The 27308-nt window shown below is 37.4% G+C and overlaps 2 protein-coding genes across 7 annotated transcripts; one reads left to right on the top strand and one right to left on the bottom strand.

Moving 5' to 3' along the window:
- The first annotated feature begins 94 nt into the window (after positions 1–94).
- On the top strand, positions 95–15509 carry LOC127417760 (nocturnin-like). Of its 5 annotated transcripts, none has more exons than XM_051657962.1 (4): positions 582–715; positions 5109–5239; positions 9568–9828; positions 14209–15509. In XM_051657962.1, the coding sequence occupies exons 3-4, from the start codon at positions 9576–9578 to the stop codon at positions 15099–15101; spliced, it is 1146 nt and encodes a 381-aa protein (XP_051513922.1). In that variant the 5' UTR covers positions 582–715; positions 5109–5239; positions 9568–9575; the 3' UTR covers positions 15102–15509. The 5 variants fall into 5 exon arrangements, with proteins under 5 accessions (XP_051513919.1, XP_051513920.1, XP_051513922.1 ...); XM_051657964.1 differs by having other exon boundaries at positions 9565–9828; XM_051657959.1 differs by lacking the exon at positions 5109–5239 and having other exon boundaries at positions 95–715; positions 9565–9828.
- A 1178-nt stretch (positions 15510–16687) lies between these two features.
- On the bottom strand, positions 16688–26088 carry LOC127417761 (ETS-related transcription factor Elf-2-like). 2 transcript variants are annotated; one of them, XM_051657965.1, is made up of 7 exons: positions 26016–26088; positions 24715–24807; positions 24376–24486; positions 21246–21329; positions 20970–21162; positions 20549–20836; positions 16688–19039 (listed from the first exon to the last, which is right to left on the bottom strand). In XM_051657965.1, exons 1-7 carry the CDS (start codon positions 26071–26073, stop codon positions 18553–18555), a joined length of 1314 nt encoding a protein of 437 aa, XP_051513925.1. In that variant the 5' UTR covers positions 26074–26088; the 3' UTR covers positions 16688–18552. The 2 variants fall into 2 exon arrangements, with proteins under 2 accessions (XP_051513925.1, XP_051513926.1); XM_051657966.1 differs by lacking the exon at positions 26016–26088 and adding an exon at positions 25706–25916.
- Positions 26089–27308: the final 1220 nt, after the last annotated feature.

Genomic DNA, 27308 nt, shown 5'->3' with positions numbered 1-27308 from the left:
CCTCCCATTGTGCCGCTGTACTTCATAAAAAGCACAGGCTGTGCCCCTACAGTCGGGCTAAACCATTCACTGCTCTGCAGAGGTCATTCCCGCACAACAAGTTGCTATTTCGAATTATTCACCACTATGCTTTGAATCTGTTAAAATTTTTACATTTCAATACAAACCATAATATTACATATAAAAAAAAATATGTTCACACGTTACGTAATTTTAATACTATTAGAAAAGTCAGTGTGCTAGGTTCCCCTACTCAGTGGTTGCTTATGTGTCCTTCTGGAATATGATGACACGTCTACCGGCTTTTTTTATTTTTTTTTCCATACAATGAAAGAACACGAAGTGTGTGTTAAATAATGGCCAGATGGGTGTTTTAAATGGTTTATTAGCTTTTTTCCTCTTTTTTTATATATAGATTAGTAAACTTATTGCTGGCTTAGCCATACTTGAAGCCATAGTTTGGCTTCATTGAGTCTGTTCGTGTAACCGTCAGCCGAAGAGTCGGAAAAAATGTTTCCGGCCCGACGCTGTTCATCGCTGCTTCACCGGGACTTGACCGCTCTCTGTCTGTCATCACTGGGGACACATCCGAAGAAATCCGGTATGCCAAAGGAAAGCAGTCTTAAGAGTTCACGACACTGCCGCTACAACCGTGTTCACCATCCTCCACCGCCGAGGTCAAACTCATCACCTGTTCTGCTCGGTTCTTTACAAGGTAACTTATGATTAATACATTTCACCCAGGGGCTGTTCACACCGAACGCGTTATTGCGTCAGTCCGCGCAGTCTTTCAGTTAATTTATATGTAAGCATGCGCTAAATGGACGTGTTTGACAGTTGCGCCGCGTCTCGATATGTTTTTAGCGTCTCGCGCAGGAGCGCCGCGTTCTTAAGACATAGTGTCAGGTTAAAAAGGACTGTTAAAGGAATAGTTTACCCAAAAATGAAAATTTGCTGATAATTTACTCACCCTCAGGCCATCCAAGATGTATCTGAGTTTCTTTCTTCATCAAAACAGAGTTGAAGACTTTTAGGATTTCATTTCTGGCCTCCTCCTTTAAACAATGCAAGTGTATGTACTCCATTTTTTGACGGTCCAAAATGCATATTTAGGGTGCATCAAAATGAGTCCAGTCGACAAATAAAGTTCTTCTGAACGCAAACGATTGATTATTTTTAGAAACAAAACAATACTTATATACTTTTTAACTACAAATGTTCACTTCCGTACATCTCTGTGATGTGTGCTCGTGAGAGGGATGACGTAAGCTCCTTGGTAAGGTCACGCGTCACGTGGAAGAGGAGTCAGGAAGTGCGTCGTTGTTTACATTTTTATTATTATTATTATTATTATTATTATTATTATTATTATTTGGAAATGGGGTTTTATATATGGGGGAAAATTTTATATTGTTTTGAAATTGTTTTGGACTGTTTTGGTTTGTGAACAGCACAAGTTTCTCTTGTAAACAATGACGCGCTTCCTGACTCCTCCTCCACGTGACCTTACCAACGAGCATGAGCGCACGTTACAGAGATGTACGGAAGCAAACATTTGTAGTCAAAAAGTATATAAGTATTGTTTTGTTTCTAAAAATAATCAATCGTTTGCGTTCAGAAGAACTTTATTTGTCGACTGGAGTCGTGTGGATTATTTTGATGCACCCTAAATATGCATTTTGGACCGTAAAAAAATGGAGGACATTCACTTGCATTGTTTAGAGCAGGAGGCCTGAAATGAAATCCTAAAAGTCTTCAATTCTGTTTTGATGAAGAAAGAAAATTTTCATTTTTGGGTGAACTATTCCTTTAAAACTTGTCTCGAGACACATGCATTCGGTTCTATTTGTTGCGCTGCATCTAGCCCTTTTAACGGTGTGAACAGCTCCATATTCTTGCGCACTTATAAGACAGTTCATTATGATTTAGTCCATAACCATTGAGTCTCAAAACCCCTAGTGAGCAGTCTACCATGACAGCATTTTTTGAGCATTTATTTCTACCATGAGCATTGGTTTTGAGACAGCCTATGAGTCAATGCGGTGCATTTTTCATTTTTCATGTGGTGCAGTGGGTGAGAGAATTGATTATGCCATCTTAGCCTTACAGAAAAAAAACATTGATTTAGAGGACACGTGTCTGAATTTAAATAATGTTTTTGTAAACATATCACATTCTCGGTCTGGCCTCATGCTGATAACAGATGACTCATGGACTGTAGGTGTGGAAGAGTGTCATTCATCCAGTGAGGTATAGAAACACTGTCCTTTCCCATAACATGTTTACATTTAGGCAGAGTTTATTTATCAGAGAAGGGCCACTTCTTTATGAAAGGGAGAAACTGGAATGCCCAGCAGATGTAGAACAGTAAAAGACCCAATCAGCTTTAAGAACCAGAAATTACTTGTCAATCAACTCGGGAAAGCGTATGCGCATTAGCTATACAAACCGGCAAAATAGCGTTTTGTTTTAGCATAATCTGAGATAATGAAGCACGTTTTGGAGATATCAGACTTTACTCATTCAAGTAGATAGACGCTGCACTTGCATGCCACTTGTTTACATAGAAAAATAGCTGCCCTGGAACATTCCAAAGATGGCCGATGAGTGAATTGACTTGCTAAAAAGACTTTAATTTAGGGCCCTATTTTAAGAACTAAGCAGCGCTATGCTTTAAGTCCTGTGTTGGGTGTAATGCATTACTAAGTAATTCATTACTGTAATTAAATTACTTTTTTGTGAAAAAAGTAAAGTAAGGGATTACTCTTAATTTTTCAATAATTTAATTACAGTTACTTCTGATGTAATTGTGTTAAATACTGTATAGACTATAGAACAATTCTATATAAAACAATAGTGAATTTAAAATCAGCAAATGTATGTTTTCTAATTTAATGCAGCCCCCTTAAATTCTTTTCCAGTTCATGAATAATTTATTTGATTTTATATGATTTATTTGAAAGAATTAAAAGAATAGTTTCATGTCAATCCTTGTATTTTTCATCTGGTTGAGGTTGATGAGGGTTTTAGAAAGTAATTAGTAATAAGTAATGCAGTTACTTTTTAGACAGAGTAATTAGTACAGTAATCTAATTACATGGAAGATGTAATTAGTAGTTGGTAATTAATTACTTTTTTTTAGAGTAATTTACTCAACACTGGTTAAGTCATACACGCATAGTCAATGGGCATGTCCATGAAGTTTTAGTATTGTCATGCAAGTATGGCTAAGTCTAGGTGCAGGTGGGCTTGGAGAAATTGCACGCACTAAGCACTAATATATGCTGGATCAAGTGTAATTTAGTTCGGAGGTTCTTATCCGGCACTGTCTGCGTCCTATTATATAGTGCTTTCCCTGTCAAGCACTAGTGATATAAACAAAGACGGCACATTCATAAGACGTTAGTAGTGTAAATGGTTTGTATGCGATGAATTAGAAGAATAGAAAAATTGACTTAAATTCTTTTGTGCATTAACTTGTCCTTGTTGAATGTCAGGAATATTTATGACAGTGACACACTCCTTTTATACGCATAGAAAATGTGGTTCAGGATTTGAATGTAGGCTCTGTTCAATTATAGAGAATGAAAGTATTATTAATAATTTTCATCTACTGACACACAAATCATGGCTAGTATTAACAGTGATTGTATCGGCACACACTTCAATTTTACCGGTCGATTTTGATTTTGAAAAATTTTATTAATTTATTGAAACGTGAAAAAAATGAAACCAAACTTATTTCTAAATTCAAATTACACTCAAGTGAAACAAAAATATGATTAAAATAATGAAGTGGTCAGAAAATATAACCACTTCCCTTAAATCCAAACATTTTACCCTCTCCAACTTCTTCCACAACCCCCTTTTGCAGTGACTTAAAAATCACTCGACGACAACAGGTGGGAAAATACCAGTACAAATGATATAAATACAATTGGAAATATAAACATAATAACAATAATTGAACAATAAACCATGACCTATAAAGTTTTGTTTCATAAAACGCCTACAACAGTGATTGCCAGGGACAGAATTTGATATTTCACTATATTTTCAGAGTTTGGACATGAACGTTATTACCACCTGCTGGTGGAATCTCTAAACTGCAAATGCAGGACCTAAGTTTAGACTTTGCACTGAAAACAGATGTGCCTTTGAAACGTCTTAGCGCAATGACCTATTTCTCACGAAAATAACAAATTACGCCTTGTGCCACTTTATAAACATACAATACACCCACAGATAGTGCAAACACTCCCACCCATGGCCACTTGCGCTTTGTGCTGGCATAAAAATAGCACTTAGAATTAGCGCTTTCACAAAAATTAGATAAGATTCAGTGCACAGTAGTTGCGCATAGGGCTGTGCTTTGCGCACTCATGAAAATAAAGCCCTTAGTCATTTAGCAGACCCTTTTATCCAAAGCAACTTACAAATGAGGAACATAGCAATTTGTCATACAAAAGTTAACAATAACTACTGCCAAGTTTAAATTAAATAAATATATAAATAACAGATTAGTTAAAATAATCGTAAATTATGTTTATTATGCAGAAATTAATTTTGTTCTTTATTCCAGATGCATTTGTTCAATATTAAAGTGCTTTGGACTCTTGATCTTTCACTGTGCTTTGACATGCTTTAGATTGTTATTCTTTAGGTCTTTATCTAAAAAAAAAAAAAAAAATGTAAAGATAGGCATGTTCTAGATCATTTACTACCTGTGAGTTTTGTTTGTTTGTTGAGTTTGGTGTGCTGTACTAGGATCTATTCTCAACCCAGTGCTCTTTCAAGGTAATTTGATATCAGGATAAAGGTCATCAAAAAATCCAGCCGTGTAAAAAGACCCCTAGTGGTTGGAACCCCATACTGAAGAGGCATTGTTCCATACTAGGTACCTTGAATTAGATATGTTCTTGAATTGAATTAGTGATCGAACCTATTCTTTGTGATTTGTGGAGCTTGCAACATCACATTTTAAAGACATATTGTGAACGTAGGTGCGTGAAATCATCTACAAACACATGGTCTTTTAACCAAAAGTTTTTTTTAACCATAAGAACAGTCACAGCATTGTGCCCTGATGGAGAATACTCTGGTTCCAGCTCCATCTGAAGCCCCTGCAGGACTGCTCTTGTGTAAGGAACTTGACCTGGATTTCTTAGGACAAGGGCAGAGAACCGTGATGTTACATAATATTGACTGAATAAGCAAATAAGAGCTGCTCCAGTTACAGGTGAGATAGTAACAGTGCAGGACTGGACTAATAATTTGATTAATTTAAATTTCTTCTGATTTTTTTTGGAGGCACTATAAGTACCATTGAAAAATCGTGAGTCTGTACCATGAAGCAAGGCAATGATGTAAACAAATATCAATGTTTGGGGGCAAAGGTCAAACTTTAAGAAACAGTCATTGAAAAAAACTGTAAAAAATCATTTTGCCTTTTAGTTATCATAACTTAAAAGGTGGAGTTAGAATAACTGCCCTGGATTTATCTTGTTGAGAACTCAATTATCCAAATTTTTGTTGGCTGAAGTTGTGATAACTTCTCTCTTTTAATTTTGTACTGTTTGCTGCTTTTATTTATGCTCTTGGTTGTTTTATTTATTGTCACTTTCAGTTATTTATCATGTAGCAATAATTCAATGCTAATCTTTTTACCAAATGATGTGTTTGATGATTGTCACCATCAGTGTGATTTGTGTGTAAAGTGTTGAGGATCATGTGTGTCTTGTGGACAACATGAAGTCTGAACATGATTGAAGAATCTACAGTTGTTGTTTTCTGATTATCATCTGGACATTTACCATCAAATGGCAGTTTAATTTTAACCTCTGGCAGTGGTAAAGCTGTATCTACTTCTATGGTAATCAGTAATATTAAATTATAATATAAATGGACTACTATATTCAGTTTGAACTGACTAAGTTGAATGAACTAAGAAAGTCAAGTTTACTTAAAAATATATTAAGCTCAATTAACAAGTTGTATTGATTTAATTCAACTTTATGTTCTCTTTAAACAACTTTCCCTCTTAAGTTGACACAACTTAAAAGTTTTAAGGCAGTACAAACACTTTTTTAAGTTGAAACAACAAGATTTCTTTTACAGTGTACTGATATACCTCACGTCGTTGCATAATCTATGGTGGTTGTAGGGTCTCACTAAATGTCACTTAGGGATTATTTTTAGGTTATAGATGGTGTGCTTCATCTTTATTGCTAATGCCATTGTAAGAGAATCCAATTGGTATGTTAAAGGGAAAATATCCTTTTATTTGGTCACTAATTTTAACAAGCCTAATGTTACATCACCACATCAGCAAAGGCTTACTCGGGAAGAACAAAGTACCACAAACATGCAAGTCACTATGCAGGATAGGCAAATATAAACTCTATGCTTACATAACAGGTCAAATGAGATGTTAAATGAGCTCAGCAACATGTAATACATTTCCAATAAGTGTATAAAGGAGTTATTATCTTCTCCTCTCTTGCTTATAACTCTTGCTAATTCTATTCTGTATGTCTACATTTTTATGAGAGACATTAGAAATATTAGTAACAAATGAGTTTATTGAATTACATTCCAGACTAATGAAGCACACTGTCCTCAATCCATGGATTTAATTATGGGCTGAACTGTTCTCTTCATCCATGTGCGTTTCAGTGTACTGTATGTGTGCAGAGGCATGCATCGGATCCCTCTCGTGATTTTAAACGAGTCATTGTTCAGATACACTGGTTCATTCAGGAACCCCTTTATATAGGAACACACACACACACACAGACAGACACACGCTGTCACATCCGCAGCCCCAGAATCTTCGCACATGTCAGCTGAATGGGTGGAAGCTAGCATTCTCTGTCTCTGTCGACTAATGCCGTACACTAACTCTCTGACCGGACACTGGATCACCACTGGATTAGTTCTGGATAGTGTCATATTTCTGCATCTGACAAACAGACATTCACTGCAAAAGGAGATATTAAGAGGTATTTTTAAAGAAATATGCGAATATGTAAGGGAGGTTTATTTTGCGTAGGTTGGCCATGGTCAAATAAACCCCTTCAGGATGATACAAGACCTCTCCACTTCGTGTTGAGGTGTATAATTTGCAATATTGAGCGGCTGGCTGGACATTATCCTGCTTTTTGCATGGCTACTTACCAAATAAGTGAATAAGTGGACATTAAATATTAATTATTAAGAAGAGAATGCAGAGTGAATCGAGAAACACAGCGTAGGAGATTGATTGCTAGTGAAAAGGTCAAATATACAGTTTAGCGGTGATTACATAAAAAAAATGTGACCACAGAGTGCAGCGATTGACCAATCGGAATCAAGTATTCTAAAGCGCCAATATATGAATTAATTGAATGAGAGATAAGAACTAGATGTTTTAGAAAGTGGCTGTATTGGCCATAGACCCTGAATAGTCATTGTTTTACATTCTTCTACAGTGAATGTGTCTAGAGATCTAGAGTCTTTAAAAAAAAAACAAAACAAAAAAAACAAGGTGAGAAATCTTAAATGTGTAACAAACATATTTTAAGAACACTATTTGTTCCAGCCAGGTCTGCTAAGCAACCAAATTGGCCCAGTTGCTAGTGAGGGAAGAGTCACATGGGGTAACCTCCTAGTTGTTGCTATAATGTGATTCCGCGGAGAATAGCGTGGGCCTCCACATGCGCTAGGTCTCCGCGGTAACATGCTCAACAAGCCATTTGATAAGATGCACGGGTTCAGACGCGGAGGCAACTGAGATTCGTCCTCCGCTACCCAGATTGAGGCGAGTCACTACGCCACCACGAGGAAATTGGGGAGAAAAGGGGAGAAACTCTATTTGTTCCAAAAGTGACAGTGAGTGTCTTTGCATGACAGATGCCAGACAGTTGTTTCCGTGGCAGTGGTTAAACCATTGTTCATTAACGTGATTAATAATTTAGAGATTTAACTAGCATCCTACGCCGTTGTTTGGGTGGTTTTCAGACTGTGTTAATTATATCCTGTCTTTAAAGTACATAAGGCAGCAAACACACACATACAGGCCTGTTCATAGGTGATTCGTATCTGGTTGGTCCTCTTCTACAGACTGAAAACAAGCACAGACAGATTCTGAGGCATTTGAGGTCATCAGATATTTCTCTGTCAAACATACCATCTAGTGCGCATATCACCGGCCTGAAGGAAGAAATACTAGAGATATGATGCTGCAGGGAAAGGACAATTGAGCCCCTCTTATTTAAACTGAATTGAAAGAATGATCCATTTGTTTTCATATCTGCTCTCATTGTCATTTGGTGCATTAAGTGTGCTTATTCTGTTGTGGTAAGACATATTGAAAGAAACTTTACACACAGGCATTAGCAAAACAATTTGTGATCAAGAACAGACTGGGTGCTTCATTTATATGTGCTTTAAAGACTTACCGTGGACTGTCATACTACTGTTGATATTGTCATACACAGTGTACTGTTGTCTTACTTTTTAAATGTCCATGTGCTGCGATTTGTTTGGAGAAACTTGTGCCGTGTCTTCTTTCATGTACTTTCTATTTTGGGTAGCTGACATTAAATGTCCTACAGTGTAACATGCAGTACTTTATCTACAACTACTCTAAACGGCATTTTTTTTTTTTTCTAATTCTTGATGCAATTACTTATTCTGTAATTGAACTTTCTAATTTAATTATAGTGAAGTTGAATGAACTAAGGAAGTCTTTTAAGTTTCCTTAAAAAGATATCAAGCTCATTTAACAATTTAACTTTATGCTCTGTTTAAACAACTTTCCCTCCTAAGTTGACAACTTCAAAAATGAATCATTTCACATCATTTACTCACCCTCATGCCATCCTAGATGTATATGACTTTCTTCTGCAGAACACAAGTGAAGATTTTTATAAGAATATTTCAGCTCTGTAGGTCTATACAATGCAAATGAATGGGTACCAAAAATGTTAAGCTCAAAATGCACATAAAGGCAGCATAAAAGTAATCTATATTACACCAGTGGTTTAATCCATATTTTCAGAAGCGATATGATAGAAGTGCGTCAGAAACAGATCAATATTTAAGTCCTTTTTTTACTATCAGTCTTCACTTTCACATTCTTCATTTGTTTTTGGCGATTCACATTCTTCATGCATATCGCCACCTACTGGGCAGGGAGGAGAATTTATAGTAAAAAAGGACTTAAATATGTACAGGTCAAATGAGATGTTAAATTAGCTTATTTTTATGACCTCACTCATAAAAGAGACTACATGTAACTTGTGAAAATTAATTTATCACACTGAAAGACTATTTAAACTAAAGTTAATTAAAAGTGATGGAAAAACTTGACTCCATGAAAAAGTTCATGGAAATGTTATTTATCAACAACCTATTTCCTGCCTACACTGTACAGAGAAATGCCATCATTTCAGCACACTACAGTCATATGTCAATGAAAACAATCTTGAGTCACTGTGAATCTGGAATGTGTTCTGCTAACTGCTCTAGAACTATGCCAGTGTGTATAATGTGTTATTTACATCTGTGTGTGTATTGTCTCAGCAGTGTGTCAGATGGGCAGTAGCAGCAGTAGTAGACTCTTCAGTACTCTGACGCAGACTCTGAGCAGTGCTCCACTGGCAGACCCACATGTTGATCCTGAGGACTATGAGTATGAGCCGGTCGACCCGGACGCACTCTTGCGTGAATGCGAGGAGGTTTTGAGAAATCGCCCACCTCGACTGCACCGAGACTTTATCAGGACCAGAGACAGCTCACTACAGAACTCACCCATCCGCATTATGCAATGGAACATCTTAGCACAAGGTACAGATCCATCTGCTTATGTAATGAATTTGGTCTTTCTGGTTTTTAAGAATAATGTTGTAGCCTGTTCTTTTTACAGTGTTCAGTTAATTCAAAGGTTAAGTGTGTAATTTCTGTGCCGCTAGAGGCATCAAAAGTAATTGCAGCTGATAATTATGTTTCCCAAAAACTCCATCCACCGTGTGTCTTGCCTGCCATAGAGCACAACAATTGGGTTTCAGAAGTAAAAATCCCATTGATTTTCTCCATAGAAAAATTTATTTTAAATGATAACTCATATACGTTTAAAAACAGACCTACCATGTGTGCAAAGGTTGTTGATCGATGGTATATGCTGCATTGAAGTCATTAGTCTGTGCTAATTCAACTTAATTTAAAAAAATCATGTTTAATAGCAGAACTATACTACCCATAAATTCTCAAAAGAATAATACACCAATCAGAGAATTTCAGCAAACAAACCACGGCAAAAGAGCCCTACAGTGACGGCCCACTTTCAAGATACACTGTGAATGAATACTTATATATTTGTATATACTGTATATGAATATTTTACTATAAAATTCTAATGTATTGTTTTTATATTTTAATCAAATTTCACTCAGTAATTTTTTGTATTGAACTTACACTGACACCTAGGGGCCTGGACATAGCATCATTTAAATGCTATACTTTTCAGTTTCTGATGCCATTGTAAAAATTCATTGTTCACAGTCAGGCATGATTAATTCAATCTGTGAATGAAAGTGTCTAATAATAGAGCGGTTACTGTGATTAAGTGAGTAGTATTTGGCTAGTCATGTGATCCTAATATGGCCGCCCCCATGAGGGGACCCTCTACGTGTAGAATAAAACAGCTTTTACAAGGTTACTGAGTCTTCAACTTGTGAGTGCTCATGATTGTATACATTTGTTTCAAAATAACTATTCTTTTCTTTAGGTGTACAACTTTTTTAACAAAGTAAAAAAATACTGATAGCACCTTTTAAAATAAAATATTTTTTTACATTTCCATCGTTTTTCATTTACCGATTGGCCCTATTCACTTCCACCGTAAGTGCCACACTGTACAAATAAAAATGACTTGACTAATCTTGATTTTTGCTTTTTCAAAGAAAATTATTATTATAATCAACATTTCAGTTATTATGATAATCAACATTATGCAACAAATGCTGCGAGCTTAACTTGTATTGAACCTGGAATATTTCTTGAAATCGAATACCATTAGCTGAGCAAAAAGTTGACATGTTCGACCACTCAAACAAACCATGCCACCATGACTGCACATTAAACTGGGATAGGAGAAAGTATTTTAAAGTACACACTTCGGAGAGTCTCATGGACACCATGCGAGGGTCGGACGTGTGAACGGCGAGCTCTGCGCACTTTGCTAGTTTTAATAATATTTGTGTCACAAACCTGTGAGATTCGATACTCCCTGATCCTTAAATGTTTTGGGAAGACAATATGTAAAGGAATTCAAAATCCTCTGGCTCTGGAGATATTAAAAGACACTTACGTGCTCAGGGCTGATTCCCCTCAGCGGTAGGCCGGAAGCCCGGACTTAATTCGGACGGTGGACTGAAAGAAATCTGGCGTGAATTAATGAATGTGTCGGCAATGCTGATGAAGGTTGTTGCAGACTTGGAGGATCTTGCTGTAATACGTCGATCGATCACTTCCATGGAGGTGAAATTCGAGTTGGTTACAAGATTGTCGGACGTCGAGAGATGGAATTTAGCTGCTAACCTGCTAGCGACCAAGACAGATTTGCAGTGCGTCTGGGAAAAACTGGAGGATTTGGAGAATCATAGTCATTGAAACAGTGTCTGAATTGTTGGAATTCCTGAGCATGAAGATGGCAGAGATATGGTGAAATTCCTAGACAAGCTCTTCCCGAGTCTGCTCGAAATAACAGGCCATAAGCTGGAAATCGAGTGAGCTCACAGGATCCCAGCTAGGAGATCCATGGAGGGAGACAGGCCCCGATCAATTCTGGCCAAATTTCTGAGATCATCGGATAAAGATCTTGTGTTTCTCAAGGCGAGGAGTAAAGGAAGACTTTCTTGGAAGAACCACAGCATTTTCTTGTTCCCAGACTTTGCGAATTCGACAAGAGAGAAACGTGATCGATTCAAGAAATGCAAGAAACTCTTACATCAATGGAAGATCACTTTTGATCTGATGTTTCTGGCCAAGCTGAGAATAGATACTAAAGATGGATGTAGAGAATTTACAGGCCCACAGCAAGCATTGACCTTCATAAAGTCAATGGAGTGAGTAAGCCATTTAATGATTTTCATGTTGCCACCTAGTGGACCTGTCTCACTGAACATACACTCGACTGTCCGAGGAAACTGAGTGCCTTTTTCGTTTAGTTTTGTGCTGGTTCTGCCTAGCAGCTGGAGTTTGTTTTGTGTAGAATAATTTCTTCGTAACAGTTGTGGATGAATCTGCACGTTCTTCGTGCTTATGCCTCCTGTTGGCTAAAGTTAGTTTTGTGGAATATTTCTTGCAGGACATTGGAGTGATTAGGGCATGTGTTGCACTCATGTAATGACCGAATGGACCGGCTCACTGAACATTCATTTGACTGCCCGAGGAACTGAACGGCCCCCCCCTCTTTTTTTTTTGTGCCAGTTCTGCTAGTGGTTGGAGTTTGTTTTGTGGAGGAACACACCTTCGGGGCAATCAACTTGTTTTTGTGTGTGTGTGTGTGTGTGTGTGTGTGTTTTCCACTTATTGGCTGGAATTTGTTTTATAGTATATTTTCTGTTTGTAATTCTGTATCACAGAATTTGTATAGAAACACCGGACTTGAGCAATCCGACAGCAAAGTTGTCACGTGGATCCTCATAGATGTACATGGACTGTTTGAGTTTAGAGGGATGGAAGCCGGTTGGCGCTGTCGTGCGCAGGGTTAATGCACACGTTTTTCTTTTTTTCTGTTTGTTTGATTCTGGGGGAAGTTCGGGGTTTGATATGTTGCTCTAATGTTGGAATGTGGTCGTTATAATTTTATTTTTGACACACAAATGTCAAATTTTAATATGAGTGGATTGTCTCTCTCCACGTGGAATGTGAATGGGTTGGGACACCCCATAAAAAGAAGGAAGGTTATTTCTCTTCTTAAACGAAGTATGAAATATGATATAGTGTTTCTTCAGGAAACGCATCTTTCCTTGCTGGAAGCTGAAAAAGTTGGGAGGATATGGGGTGAGCATGTTTTTTTTAGTGCTGGCTCAAGTAAGAGCAGGGGTGTCATTACATTGATAAGTAAACATCTACAATTTAAATGTCTCATACAGATTAAAGATAAATTAGGAAGAATCATTATTGTTTTAGCAGGAATTCAGGGGCAAAGTCTGATTTTGGCTAATATTTATGCACCTAATATTGATGATCAGGGCTTTTTTATAGATCTTGAAGGGATGTTGCAAGCTGCTGGCACCCCTCATGATATAATATTGGGAGGAGACTTTAATCTATTGATGGATTCAGTCCTTGATCATAGTGAAGCAAAGGTGTGTAAGCCCCCTAGAGCAACACTTTAATGTTCTAATTGTTGGTGACCACTGTAGTGATTGTTTGTGTCGGGTGTGGGGGAATGTTTGGGGGGAGGGGTTTAATGTATATAATTGATTCCGTATTTTGTTTTGTTTGTATGATTTATGTGTGGAATCAATAAAAACTGTTAATAGCAACAACAACAAAAATGTTTTACACACTTCACCTTTAACTGCAAAAGTTTTAAAGGGGTCATGATATGAGGAATCTAATTTTCCTTGACCTTTGAACATATGAGAGATTACTGTACTATAAAAACATACTGTAAGTTTCAGAACTCAAAACTTCTTTCTCACTGCAAAAAGAGCATTTGTTGACACTACGCTGCCAAAACGACTCGTTCTCTACTTCCTCCACATTTTGATGTCACACTGTGGTAGACATTTGCATCTGACCGCCTCCACAACAACACATCAACGCCTACTTTACCATATCACTTCTGTAGCCCCGCCCAGTAACGGTGAGCAGTGAGATGGTAAGAAGAGAGCAGCTCAGTCAATAGCAGAGAGCCAATCAGAACAGTGGGTGTTTACTATCAAGTCTTTAAAGGAGAAGCAGCACCAAAACCGAGCATTTCTGACAGAGGGTCAGAATGAGTGTGATAAATGATCATGTTTTACAAATATATTACTGTTTTTGTGCAAAAAACTTTACTAATATAAGTGAACTTCAAGGAACATTAAAATGATAAAAAAAGGCATGTCATGACACTTTTAACATCTTAGAAGACACTGCAATGCTTCTGCAATACTATCACATGCTGTTTAAAGTGTGACTTAAACAATGTTAATATTTCTTGTATTTCTGCAGCTTTGGGAGAGGGTAAGGACGGTTTTGTGCGTTGTCCAATGGAGGCGTTAAACTGGTCACAAAGGAAGTATCTTATATTGGAAGAAATCCTTACTTACAGGCCAGATGTGCTGTGCCTGCAGGAGGTAGACCACTACTTTGACACCTTCCAGCCTGTGTTGGCCAGCTTGGGCTACCAGAGCAGCTTCTGCCCCAAGCCTTGCTCCCCCTGCCTGGACGTTCACAACAACAATGGCCCCGACGGCTGCGCTCTGTTCTTCAGCCGCCATCGCTTCCAGCTGCTCCATACTACCCACCTCAGACTCTCTGCCATGATGCTCAAGACCAACCAGGTGGCCATTGTGGTGACTCTTCGCTGCATGCTCACAGGTCAAGTCTTTTGTATGGCAGTGACGCACCTGAAGGCCCGGAGTGGCTGGGAGGCATTTCGAAGTGCACAGGGCGCTCATCTCCTCCAACAACTACGCGACATTACCACTCAGTATTACCCAGAGATGGGACAGGAGGAGGATAATCGGACTAGGGTTGGGGAAAGTGAAGAAGGTATTCCATTGGTGGTATGTGGGGACTTTAATGCAGAGCCAAGCGAGGAAGTCTATAGGCGCTTTATGACTTCTCCACTGCGGCTGGACAGTGCTTACAAGTGTCTCAGTGAGGACGGGACCACAGAGCCGCCTTACACCAGCTGGAAGATTCGGCCCAGTGGAGAGAGCTGCTCCACGTTGGACTATATTTGGTACTCAGAAAGAGCGTTCCATGTGGACACTGTGCTGAGGATACCCAGTGAAGAGCAGATTGGGCCGGACCGGCTTCCTTCTTACCATTACCCCTCTGACCATCTTTCCCTGGTGTGTGACCTCAGCTTCAATCAGCAGCCTCATAGGCTCATGTAGCTGTTAATCATTTGCACTCTCCATCAGAGTCCCAGAGCAGCTTAGGACTTTCCTAGAATGTGTGGGTGTTTGTCTGAATGTGAGAATGCATTTAATTTGTATTATTGCTCAGAATGTTACTTATATAATTCACATAAACCTTATTTTTACCTGCTGAAACAGGTCTTAATGCACTTCTAATGACTGATGCTTATTATTTTCATGGATCTTTGTTATACAGAGCTTGTGCAATATTCTGTCATTTATTAAGTGCTGAATATGTCTCAGGAAGACGCACATTCTTGATTAAATGGATCCAGAAGTTGAAAGACGTTTATATTTATATTGACTGTAAAAAAAAAAAAGATTAATAACACTGTAATCATCAATATGTTTGCCAGCCACCAATAATACAAAAATGTCACAATATTTTTAAAGGGTGTGGTCTCTTTCTTAAATGTAATGTAAAAGGGTGATTCTCACGATACCTGACAAGTATATGTTCAGGTCCTATTTGACTCCAAAAGCAAAAGAAACTAATTAGAAATTATATTTTCATATTGAAAATTAAGCGTATTTGTATATTTTTTTTGTCCATTTAAGATTTTTTACAATTTGAAATTGTTTTCATGACCATTACACACATTTTACCCCCCAATTCTCATTACCACATTGAGAGAAAAGATGGTCATTATGATATTCTTATTATCGCATCGTGGACAATAAATAAATAAACAATAACTGTAAAGTATTCACACATCATAGTACTCCCTTGGTACTGCCAATTTAGAAAATAATTGGAGGGGGGAGGGGTACAGTAATAAGAATCATCACTGAAAACAATGGGACTATTGAAAGTAAAATGTCCAGACATGTTACAGTAATGAGAACTGGGGGATAAAATGTGATTCTGTGTCCTGAAAATGTCACAATGCAATAAAAACCTTAATCGTTCTAAATGTAGGCTTCATTTTCTTAAAAAAAAAATCTTACAAAAATACAATTCACTTTTTTTTTTGTCTTGACAGGTTTCATGAGAATCACCCAAAAGTAGGCTTGTATGGATCTAGTTTTTGATAAATTCTCACTCTTGTGTTTAATCTCTATTTAGGGGTCCAAGAGTATTTAACAGACTTGATATGAAAACAGACACCTTCAGAATGTTACCACATCCATCTTGGGGAATGTTCTATCAGTACTATTTGTTATAGGCCTATATTTATGTCTGTTTACTGTAAGTTTTCATTCTTAAATATTTATTCATACCTAATGGAGTACAATTTGACCAACAGTTTGCATAAAGAATCAGAGTCTAAAGGAATTTTAATTCTGAGATTCATATTAAAACAAGCTCTCTCCGAATTTTAGGAAATTTAATGTAATTATCCCCTGTAAACTTGCACCCAGGTGTGGTCAAGCCACAGAATTACAAAGTTGTCCCCTGCCATAACCCTTGCAAGCCCACTTCCATGCAATTCACAGCAGTTGCCAAATGAATCTAAAATGGTGTTGAATCTTAAATGAAAAAATAACCTCTAAATTATAGGTCAATCATTAAAGTGACCACTTCGAACAATGAGTTTAAACTAAAAAGATTTAAAACTGAATTTGTATACAACTCAAAAACATTTCTTTATTTGAGACATTCTTCATAAAAGAATAAATGAATTGATGAAAACTTTTATGATGTGGATGCAAATATCCTGATCCTATGAATCCAATCTATTCTGGTCTCAATCCCTGAGCCAATTAGATTGCAGAACTACGGAGCAAGGCTTTGTTCAAAGTTACTGTACTTTCTAATAGAGCTCTCCAGCAATCCTTGTATATATGTAACAATTACTAAGGTCCCTTACTAGAACATCCAACATTAGACTGTATTATCTAGGGTCAATTTGTGTTCGGAGATGTACTAACTGATTTCTTTGGTTACAATTAGTTTCAAACTCTTAAATAACAGATATCAGACTGAAGTTACTTTATTACCAAAGGTCAAACTAAAAGTATTTATGGACACACCATTAACAGTCCAAACTCTGATCATCTGGAATTAAAGGAATAGTTCACTCAAAAATTATAATTCTCTCTTTATTTACTCACACTAATGCCGTCTCAAACTCGTATGACTTTCTTTCTGCAGAATTCAAATGAAGATATTTTGATGGAGATGTGATGTTATTTATGCACATGTACATGCGGTCTGAGCATGCATCAATTGTGAGAAAGTCAAGTGTGAAATAGTCACTCCTAAGAGACTGCAGATGGCAAGATTTAGTGAAAAAGGAGTTACATTTTGTCTGCTCTCACCCAAAATCGATCGTCTCTCTTCAGAAGACATGGATTAAACCACTCGAGTCCACCTTTATGCTGCTTTTAGGAGCTTGGAAGTGTTGGACCCCATTGACTTGCATTGTCTGGGTATATTCACATTATTTCTCCATCAAAACATCTTTGTGTTCCATGGGAAAAAGAAAATAAGTCATATGAGTTTGAGACAGCATAAGGATGGGATAATGATGAAAGAATTATAATTTTTGGATAATCTATTCCCTTAAATGCAACTTAACCTTTAAAAAGATTCATGAGGACCAATGAACAAGCACACACAAATATAAAACAAAAACAAAAGCTCATTAAAACCAGTTGTTTACATAATTCTTATCTCTATTTTTGAATCTACTTGGATACATTTTAGGTTGAGAATACAACAAAATATATGATTCATATATTGAATATTCAATATACTGTTTTTTTTTTTTTTGACATTTTTCTTTCCCTTTTTGTACACATACAGAAAAACAAAAGAATCTGCAAAGTACAAAGCAGTGGATGCATTACAGAGAACAGTGGTAAATGCACAGAAAGAGAAAATGATTTAAAAATGGTGTAGAAACAAATGACAACAAGAAAAAAACAAGATTTGAATGTCCTTCGGAAAACAGTTTCCATTGAACTGTAAAAAAACACTTCCAGGTAAAAAATATCAAATACAATTCTCATATTTACACACAATGCACAATCAAATCCTTTTCGCAATGAGAAAAAAGATGACCCAAGGCTGCTTGTTTTACTTTATTGACTACCACAATGGTATGTTTATACACAGATTATTTTATCCTCCAGATGAGCAGGTGAAATAGAGCATCTCAGCAGCCTCTTTTCACCCTTGTTACTTTCTCTCGTCTTTAGCACCAAGTGAAGTTCATTGCTGCAGCATCACAGCATTGATGGTCTGCTATAACAAAGCGAGATTTGAATAGATTAACAGAAGAAGAAATAAAAGAAAAAAAGGCCTTCCAATGTCTAATCCAGGCTAGAGGCTATGCATGATGGTTATAGTGTTGGGATGTGACAGAGAGTCTAAGCTGTAGTGCTGGTTTAATCCATTTTACATACAGCTACTATTCAAGAACTGTCAGTCTGCACATCACAAATGCATATGTTGGTTCCTGTGTGTGCATTTGATGTTTACTCAGCTCTGTGTTATTGTGGGGTTCGTCTGTGTGCTTTCCGTGCTCTCGGCAGAACTGTCAACTGTCTTAGACACAGAAACTTCAGGAGATTCTACCTTTATAATAGTTACATCCTGTAACGACATCGCAGGCTGAGTGTTTGACACCACAGTCACTGGAGTTGTGGCTGCGGTGAAACTGGACGGTAGAGCAAGCTTTAGAACTTGGCCATTGCTGGCTGGCACAGTGAAGGGAGAGAGAGTGCTCAGAGTGAAGGGCGTGCCAGCTTTGCCAGGGACAGTAGGAAGGGTGATGAGCTGCAAGGTGATTCTTTCGCCGCTTTGCCCCTGAGCTGGCACCAGCGATGGAATGGCCTGGAGCAGCATTTTGCCAGTGCTGTTACCCCCGGTGACTGAGGTGGTGGGTGAGTTGACAGTTACTGTGGAGATTTTTTGACCCTGTGGTGTTGTCATGAGAAAGGGGACCTGCATGGCAAGCCTTACAGTCCTAGAAAAAAAAACAAGAGAGGCAATGAGACCATTCAGTTTGTAGTTTAAGCAAACTCTGATTTTTCGGTCTCAAAGCGGGTCAGTTTTTCCCGGTGTTCATCACAATAGCAACTTATGCTACACAGCTAACATACTCCTGAGTTACACAAACAGACTGCAAACAGATGCCGAACCAATCAGCTATGAGTAAAGTTACATCTCTGACAAAATAAAGTCCCTCCCCCTAGATATCTCGCTCCAAATGAAAGCGCACTTCACATGGAAATATACAAATATTTAATTAATTTAGATATACAGTACTCTGTAAAAGAAAGGTGTTTGCAGAAGTGTTCGAAAGGTGAATCTCACACTTACTTGAGTCCAACTGACTATCACACAACGTTACATGGCTTGCAATCCATTAAATTACACTTTTAATTTAAATTAATATAAACACTTTAACATTTTAAATATCTAGATTTTTATGCTTGAAAAATTAATAAGCCTGTATTTTCTTATTGTGAGCCTTTATAAATTCAGTTTCACATTATATTTTTTCTTTTGCGACAGCAGCGTTGTTTCTTCATACTGACTAAATTTTTTAATTTTTTATACTTCGATAATGATCTCCTGATCTTCAGTGGAGACGTGAATCATGCTGAATTTCCTGCGTGAAGTAAATCGACTCTCTCCAAGATTCAAACATTGGCTGTGGCAAGCATCACAAATGTATGTGCATATGCTTCAGGGTAAAGCATGAACTCAGACTCAAACTCTTGAGTTAACAGAGAATGTCTGTAGCAAGCGTATTGAGATCGCCGAATCTGGGTTAGGTTTTATCAACCTGAAACGTACTCTGAAACTCTGAGTTTGTTCAACTAGCTTCGTGCAACAGGCCACTGATCATGAATATCTAGTTTACTTGCTACCAAGTGCCTCAAACAACCCTCATTCAAATATCTGATGCCACTGGCAAACTTTGGCAAATCCAGTCATTATTTCATCTTCAAAAATGCTTGTTGTATCAATGCAGTTCCTTACAAACACATTTGTTTCCAGGTGGACTAAAAATAAAAAAACAGAAACCTATGTGCCCTTACTCTAGGAAGCAGCAAAAAGCCAGCCAACCAAATTAGAGCTTAATATATTGAGAAAATGCTTTCCAGTTTTGTTTGCAATATGCATCAGATGCTCAGTAAATGGACTGTGGGCGGTCTTTTCGGTCTGAGCAAACATTTTTCCATCATTTTAGAATAAGACAACAGCATATCAGTTGTAAGGTTAGATGTGCACTCAGTAAATTCTTATTAAAAAATGTTTCAACAAAGAAAATCTACTAAAATATATAAACTCACAAGATTATTTCAGTCACATCCAGAGCTTAAAAAAGCCCTTTTATTTTACATGGAGTTAACTGAAGACTTTAGCTCTTGCATATTACGGCATCTATGCCGCTAGGTGTCACTGCAAAAATAAATAAATAAAATACTGAGTACATCTTTAATAATTAGACATCATGATACCATACCCAGGGGCTGTCGATGTGTTGGCTGACGACTGTTGCACGGTCACAAAGGCATCTTGTCCTGAGTTTAGATTGATGATTTTAGGTACCGCAGTAGAGGTAGAGACCGCCGCCCCTTTCCCTTTTGGACTGCTGCGATTGGTTGCAGCTGGGGTTAATCCCTTTCCCTCATCGATGCTGTCATCGATATCGTCATCATCTATGAAAATAATGTCTTTGGGCATCTCCTTAAACTGGTACACAAGTCTTTGGCCTTCCACTTTTGCTAAAATGCCCCGCTGGTAGTAATACCTACACAAAATATTATATCAATTTAACATTTTCCAGAAACAACAGAAATCTGTTCAGATGTCATTGTTGTTATGCTTCACTGAAAACCTTTTCAAGTAAATGTATCTAAAACAACAAACAGTCAAAACGTTACCTGAGTGCTCTCCCCATAGTCTCATAGTTCATGTCAGGTTTATTCTTATGTCTTCCCCATAACTTAGACACTGCTTTGGAGTCTACAAGCTTGAATATACCCTTCTCTTTCTGAGTCCACTTAATGTACTTTGGACAGGTTTCCTTATCCTGCAGGAGATCCAGAAGGAACTCCCATAGGTAGGTTGTCGAGCCTGAAAGAAATACAAGTTATGAACGTAAACTGTATTGCACCACAAGAATAGATGCACATACAAATAATAAACAGATTAGCTACCCTTGCTCTCTTTCGCTTTCCTCCTATAGACCAGATCCAGTGAACCATCAGAGCAATTTCGTGGAGTTCTGGGTTTCCGTCCTGCTGGGGAACATCACACAAAGCAAATGACTCTTTTTTTTAATTAATTACACGAGTTTTCAAGTATGCTGACTCTTCCATTTAGTCTGTCTTGCTCTACAATCCACAGTGAATTGGATAAAAACATATACAGTGCATTCATAAAGTATTCAGATCCTTTCATTTTTTCACATTTTGTTATGTTGCTGCCTTATGCTAAAATGCTTTAAATTATTTATTTTTTTTCAAATCAATCTGCACTCCATACCCTATAATGACAAAGTAAAAACCATATTTTTTATAACTTTGCAAATTTATTACAAAGAAAAAACTGAAATATCACATCGACATAAGTATTCATACCCTTAACTCAGTACTTAGTTGAAGCACATTTGGCAGTGATTACAGCCTCAAGTCTTTTTGGGTATGATGCAACAAGCTTTGCACACCTGGATTTGGGGATTTTCTGCCATTCTTCTCTGCAGATCCTCTCAAGTTTTGTCAGGTTGTATGGGGACTGTTGGTGGACAGCCATTTTCAGGTCTCTCCAGTGATGTTCGATTGGGTTCAAGTCCAGGCTCTGACTGGGCCACTCAAGGACATTCACAGAGTTGTCCCTAAGCCACTCTTGCGTTGTCTTGACTGTGTGCTAAGGGTCATTGCCCTGTTGGAAGGTCCTGAGCACTCTGGACCAGGTTTTCATTAAGGATATTAGGGATATGCTGAACGACTAATTTCACTGATGTTTATGGAAATTTTTAAGTCGACTAGTCTAAAAAGAAACCAACCATCAGAAAACTGCCAAGAAAATGTGTTTATGTGACCCATTTAAAATACTTAATCTATTCCAAATCTGAAGCTAAATTCCACTGAAAAGGGGCATTTATCTGCGACGTGCTCGCCTTGCATTATCATCATTGTACATAAAATATAGAAGAGTCGTACATTAGCCATTGATCTAATATGACAGCTGTTCGGAAAAGAATGTTAACAAATAACAGTTACGATGTATCAAATGTAGCTATAGGATAGAAAAAATAGGCCCTTGATGTAGCCTAAAATAAACCTAATGTATTCTAAACATTATGTGCACACAGAATAAAAGATAGTTTAACCCGTTAAGCAGTCTGCACCTCGTTGAAAATAAACAAGTCATTTTCTAGGCTACTTAATCAAAAGCATACATTTTTTGATGAGCAAAATTAACACGTCGACATGGTCCGGTGAAAGACGGGACTTGACTCACCTGAGGCAGCTATCCTGCACTTGAAAAAGCCTGCACAGCAGAAAATCCGATTCCTGCACCACCAGCGAAGAGATTTCATTGCTACTTTGCTGAGTTTTCTTGTCTAGTGAGAGGACATTTTCCACGCACGCTGCGAGTGAGAGAGAGAGGGAAGAAGCGCGCGCAGCCTGAGGTGAAATAAAACTTTGTATCTGCTCCAGATGACCTCTTTTTAAAATAATATTTGTATTATTAATTCTATTTAAAATATGTAACATTAATATAACAGTAATTTAAGCGCAGCCTCTGTAAAAATATAAAGCCAAACGTAAATGTGTAAAAATGATGATCTCTACACAGGAGGGGAAATATTTCCCCCTCTAATGAGGGGAAATATTAACCGACTAGTAATTCCAGAGTCGACTAGCAGCATCAGAACCGTTTAGTCGACTAGTCTCGCACATCCCTAAAGGATATCTCTGTATTTTGCTGCGTTCAGCTTCCCTTCAACCCTGACCAGTCCCTGCCGCTGAAAAACACCCCCACAGCATGATGAAAACACCACCATGCTTCACCGCTGGGATGGTATTACACAGGTGATGAGCGGTGCCTGTTTTCCTCCAGACATGACGCTTGGAATTGAGGCCAAACAGTTCACTCTTCATTTCATCAGTCCAGAGAATCTTGTTTCTCACAGTCTGAGAGTCCTTTAGGTGCTTTTTTGCTAATTTCAAGCAGGCTTTCATGTGTCTTGCACTGAAGAGACACTTCCTTCTGGCCACTCCGCCATAAAGCCCAGATCGGTGGAGTGTTGCAATGATGGTTATACTTCTGCAAGTTTCTCCCATCTCCACACATGATCTCTGGAGCTCAACCAGAGTGACCATCAGGTTCTTGGTCACCTCTCTTACCAAGGCCCTTCTCCCCCGATTGCTCAGTTTGAACGGGCGGCCAGCTCTAGGAAGAATCCTGGTTGTTCCAAACTTCTTCCATTTAAGAATTATGGAGGCCACTGTGCTCTTGGGCAACTTCAATGAATGCAAAAAAAAAAAAAAAAAAATGTTGTAGCCTTCTCCAGATCCAGATCCAGGGCTCAGAGACACAATCCTGTCTCTGAGCTCTGCAGGCAGTTCCTTTGACCTCATGGCTTGGTTTTTGCTCTGATATGCATTTTCAGCTGTGAGACCTTATATAAACAGGTGTGTGCCTTTCCAAATCATGTTCAATCAATTTAACTGGACACAGGTGGACTCCAATCAAAGTGTAGAAACATCTCAAAGATGATACAGAGAAATGGGATGCACCTGAGCTAAATTTCAAATATCATAGCAAAGGGTCTGACTACTTATGTCAATGTGATATTTCATTTTTTCTTTTTAATAAATTTGCAAAGTTATGAAAAATCAGGTATTTGCTTTGTCATTATTGGGTATGTAGTGTAGATTGATGTGAAAATAATTTAATGCATTTTAGCATATGGCTGCAACATAAAATGTGAAGAAAAAAATGAAGGTGTCTAAATACTTTCTGAGTGTGTGTGTGTGTGTGTGTGTGTGTGTGTTATATATATATATATATATATATATATATATATATATATATATATATATATATATATATAAAAATTGTTCCTAGAGATTAAAAGCAAAAAATCTTTCATTTAAGCATATTTGAATCATAATGTGCATGACATCAAGACATTTATCAGTAGAAAATAAATCAAAGTTGATATTGCATTTTAATCACAGGGTCGATTTAACACTTTAAATGAATTGTACTGAGCAAACGGTCCAAACTTTTCTGTTGTTCAATATCTTAAAGGGGTAACAGCAAAGTGTGGCAGACCTCTCTTCTTCTTTTTCAGTAATTCCGTCTCCTGCAGTACAACAATGTCCTTGTCAACGGGCCCCATGTCCTCAGATCTCACTTCCACCTCCATCTCAGATAAAAGCTCCTCTGTGAAAAGAGACAGAATGCTATAGTTATCTTTTACTCTTTGTAAATACAATAGTTTACTATTTGTACAAATATCACTTGCTATAATAGAGCAAGAAAGAATACTAAAATAAAATAAACAATAATGACCTAGTATCATTACAGGTCAGGACATTGTAAATAGTGTACTTTACAAAATGAATGTGTAGTACTTGTAAAGCATGCACATGGATGTATGCAATCACATACCTGTACTGCGATCCCCCTGCAAGCTGGCAGGTGAATCCATGTGCAGCAGAACTTCAGCTGCTTCAATAGTTTTATCATGTACTGAGAACTCCACTAATAAAGAGAAAAAAATAAGAAATGTTTTCCTTGCATGTCAATTGTGGTATTAAAAAAATAAAAAATACAAATAAATTCACAAACTGCTGAACATGGAATGTATACCATCTTTTAAACCATTTTAAAATACCATGTCTTTTTACAATTTGCATTTGTATTTTAGCATTCAGGTTTGTAATGTATTTTAACAATATTCCAAATTGAGCTTCTTTTAAATAATAGTAGTATTTACTTGCATTCCTATGTATTTACTTTTTTTTTTTTTTTTTTACTTAATTTGTCATGTTCATTAATATAATTGCGGTAAAATAACATATTTGCATGCCGGTGTGTTCATTGGTTACATTTTGCCTTTCGAAAAGATGGTGATCAGTGATTGGTCAAATACCCTGTCACTCAACAACCTAAAACGCCTATAAATACACTTCCCGCCCCAAACTTCGAAGATGCATGAAAGGCTATTTTTAACAAAAAACATTTTGATATATTGTACCCATCGAATTATGCTTTTCTTAAACATTTCCCCGACAACATTCAAAATGAAATGGAATTTAATTTATAACTAAAATTAAGTGTTTAATTAAAATCTTAAGCAGTCTAACAAAAACCGCCTATTCAGATTTGCAATTCTAGCAGACCGTTTTTCATACCACCAGTTATCGCTTAGAGAAAAAAACAAAAAAACAAGCGAAATGTGTGCATTATCTTCGTTGATTCATAACAGCATCAATAAAGAACAGAGCCGTTAGCTGATTTGGACGGATAATCATACCGCACTGACAAACCGCAGTTATTAAAACAAACTCGCAATGCTCTACCACAAAACACAATAAATCATGTTATAAACAATATATCAGACAACGTGGCTAAGAAGCGAAAAAGAAAACAAACACACTTCCTGGTTTCTGTCAGCCACTAGCTTCAATCGATCCTCTAGAACAAATCATAACTCGAAAACACACTAAACGAACAAAATTAAACACAACTACAGTAGCATACGTTACTCTACAAACAGAAAATAACCCAATCGCTTAAACAAAATTACAAGAACTTATGTGAGGGCAACGGATCCATGGCAGGCAATCACTTCCTGATTGTCAAACAAGCGATTTTGCATCCTTCACCTCTGCAGGAATAAAGCGCTTATTATCTAAAATCACGTGGTACACTTTTATGTGAGGAGTGATATGTTTTTTATTGTTTACCAGCTTTGAGGAGTAAATCTAAATGGTATTCGGTTCCCTCAACCAACAGAGTCTCCATGCCAGCCGCACAGATTCATGTATAAAAATCACCAATAATCTTCGCACTTCTGGTTATAAACGATCTATAAACGCTCCTTCCGCTTTTGCCCACTTAAACGTCCAATACAGAAAAGGTCAACACCACTTTTGCTAATCAGTTTTGTATTTCGTATTTTTGAACGCTGATAATAATAGAGTAAAAAAAAAACGAAAACTATATATTTATACATACAGATTAAAGTTTTTAAAGTTTATTTTATTATTATTTTTTGCTGAAGAGGCTTTTTTATCTAAATCCTAATTCAAACAACACATACTCTTCTGTGAAGCGAATTGTCTTCAGTCTTTTAAAACGCCACAAGATGTCTCTCTTTAGCTATTCATGCTGGTGAAAGAAATTGGAAAAGATAACAGAGTTCCCCAAAGTGAATCATGAACTAAAAGCACTTTTAGAAAGCACACACAGTTTTGCCAGTGTGGAGGATATTAATTTAAATTCACCATCATATGACTGGAAGTGCAAAGTCACAGACAACCATATTTTGATGGGTTTTCAGGATAAGATGCATCAGATCAGTCATGTCTACAAGCAACAACACATTTAAAGGTGCACTTAGTCATTTTGTCCTCATTTCAAAAAGGGTTTACCCCTAAAGAAATGAGTAGTACTTTTGAATTTCTTTAAAATCATGTACACTCAAAACAAGATGAAAAATCCAGTCATATCAGGAGACTAGTAAAAGCTGTTTTATTTTACATGGAGCGGAGAGGCTGACATGTTGAGATAACATAACTGTTTTGATTGCTCTACTATAACAAGTCCAGCTCTTTTGTAGAGGGTGTTCTCTTTTCGCTATGTGGAATTATTGCTTACCCACTGCCATGTCTTGCAACTCAGTCTCCACAACTTGTTCCTCTGCCACATCCTGCACCAGGTAAGTGTTCTGATCATCATAGACTAACACCTGAGCAGCATAGCACTGCTCCACATCTGCACTATTCACCTGCTCCACTATCACTGCAGGACACTCATTCTCTTCAACAGGCTCCACCCCATCAGGACACACCTCCTGGCAATGAAACAAACAAAGGCTTTAAGACTTTAAGCTTTATGAGTTTCTTTCATATGGTGTTGCATTCATATGCAAATGCATGAATGACTGATGTATGTTAAGCTGTTTTGAAGTGGGATGTACTTTTGCTGGTGACATAGGATTTCTTTGACAAGCATTCTTCATGAAAATATGGTTCTCT

The sequence above is a fragment of the Myxocyprinus asiaticus genome, chromosome 27 (genome assembly GCF_019703515.2).
Source record: "Myxocyprinus asiaticus isolate MX2 ecotype Aquarium Trade chromosome 27, UBuf_Myxa_2, whole genome shotgun sequence".
NCBI lineage: Eukaryota > Metazoa > Chordata > Actinopteri > Cypriniformes > Catostomidae > Myxocyprinus > Myxocyprinus asiaticus.
The sequence above is the reverse complement of the archived record's forward strand: the minus strand, read 5'-3'. Positions and strand labels throughout refer to the sequence as shown.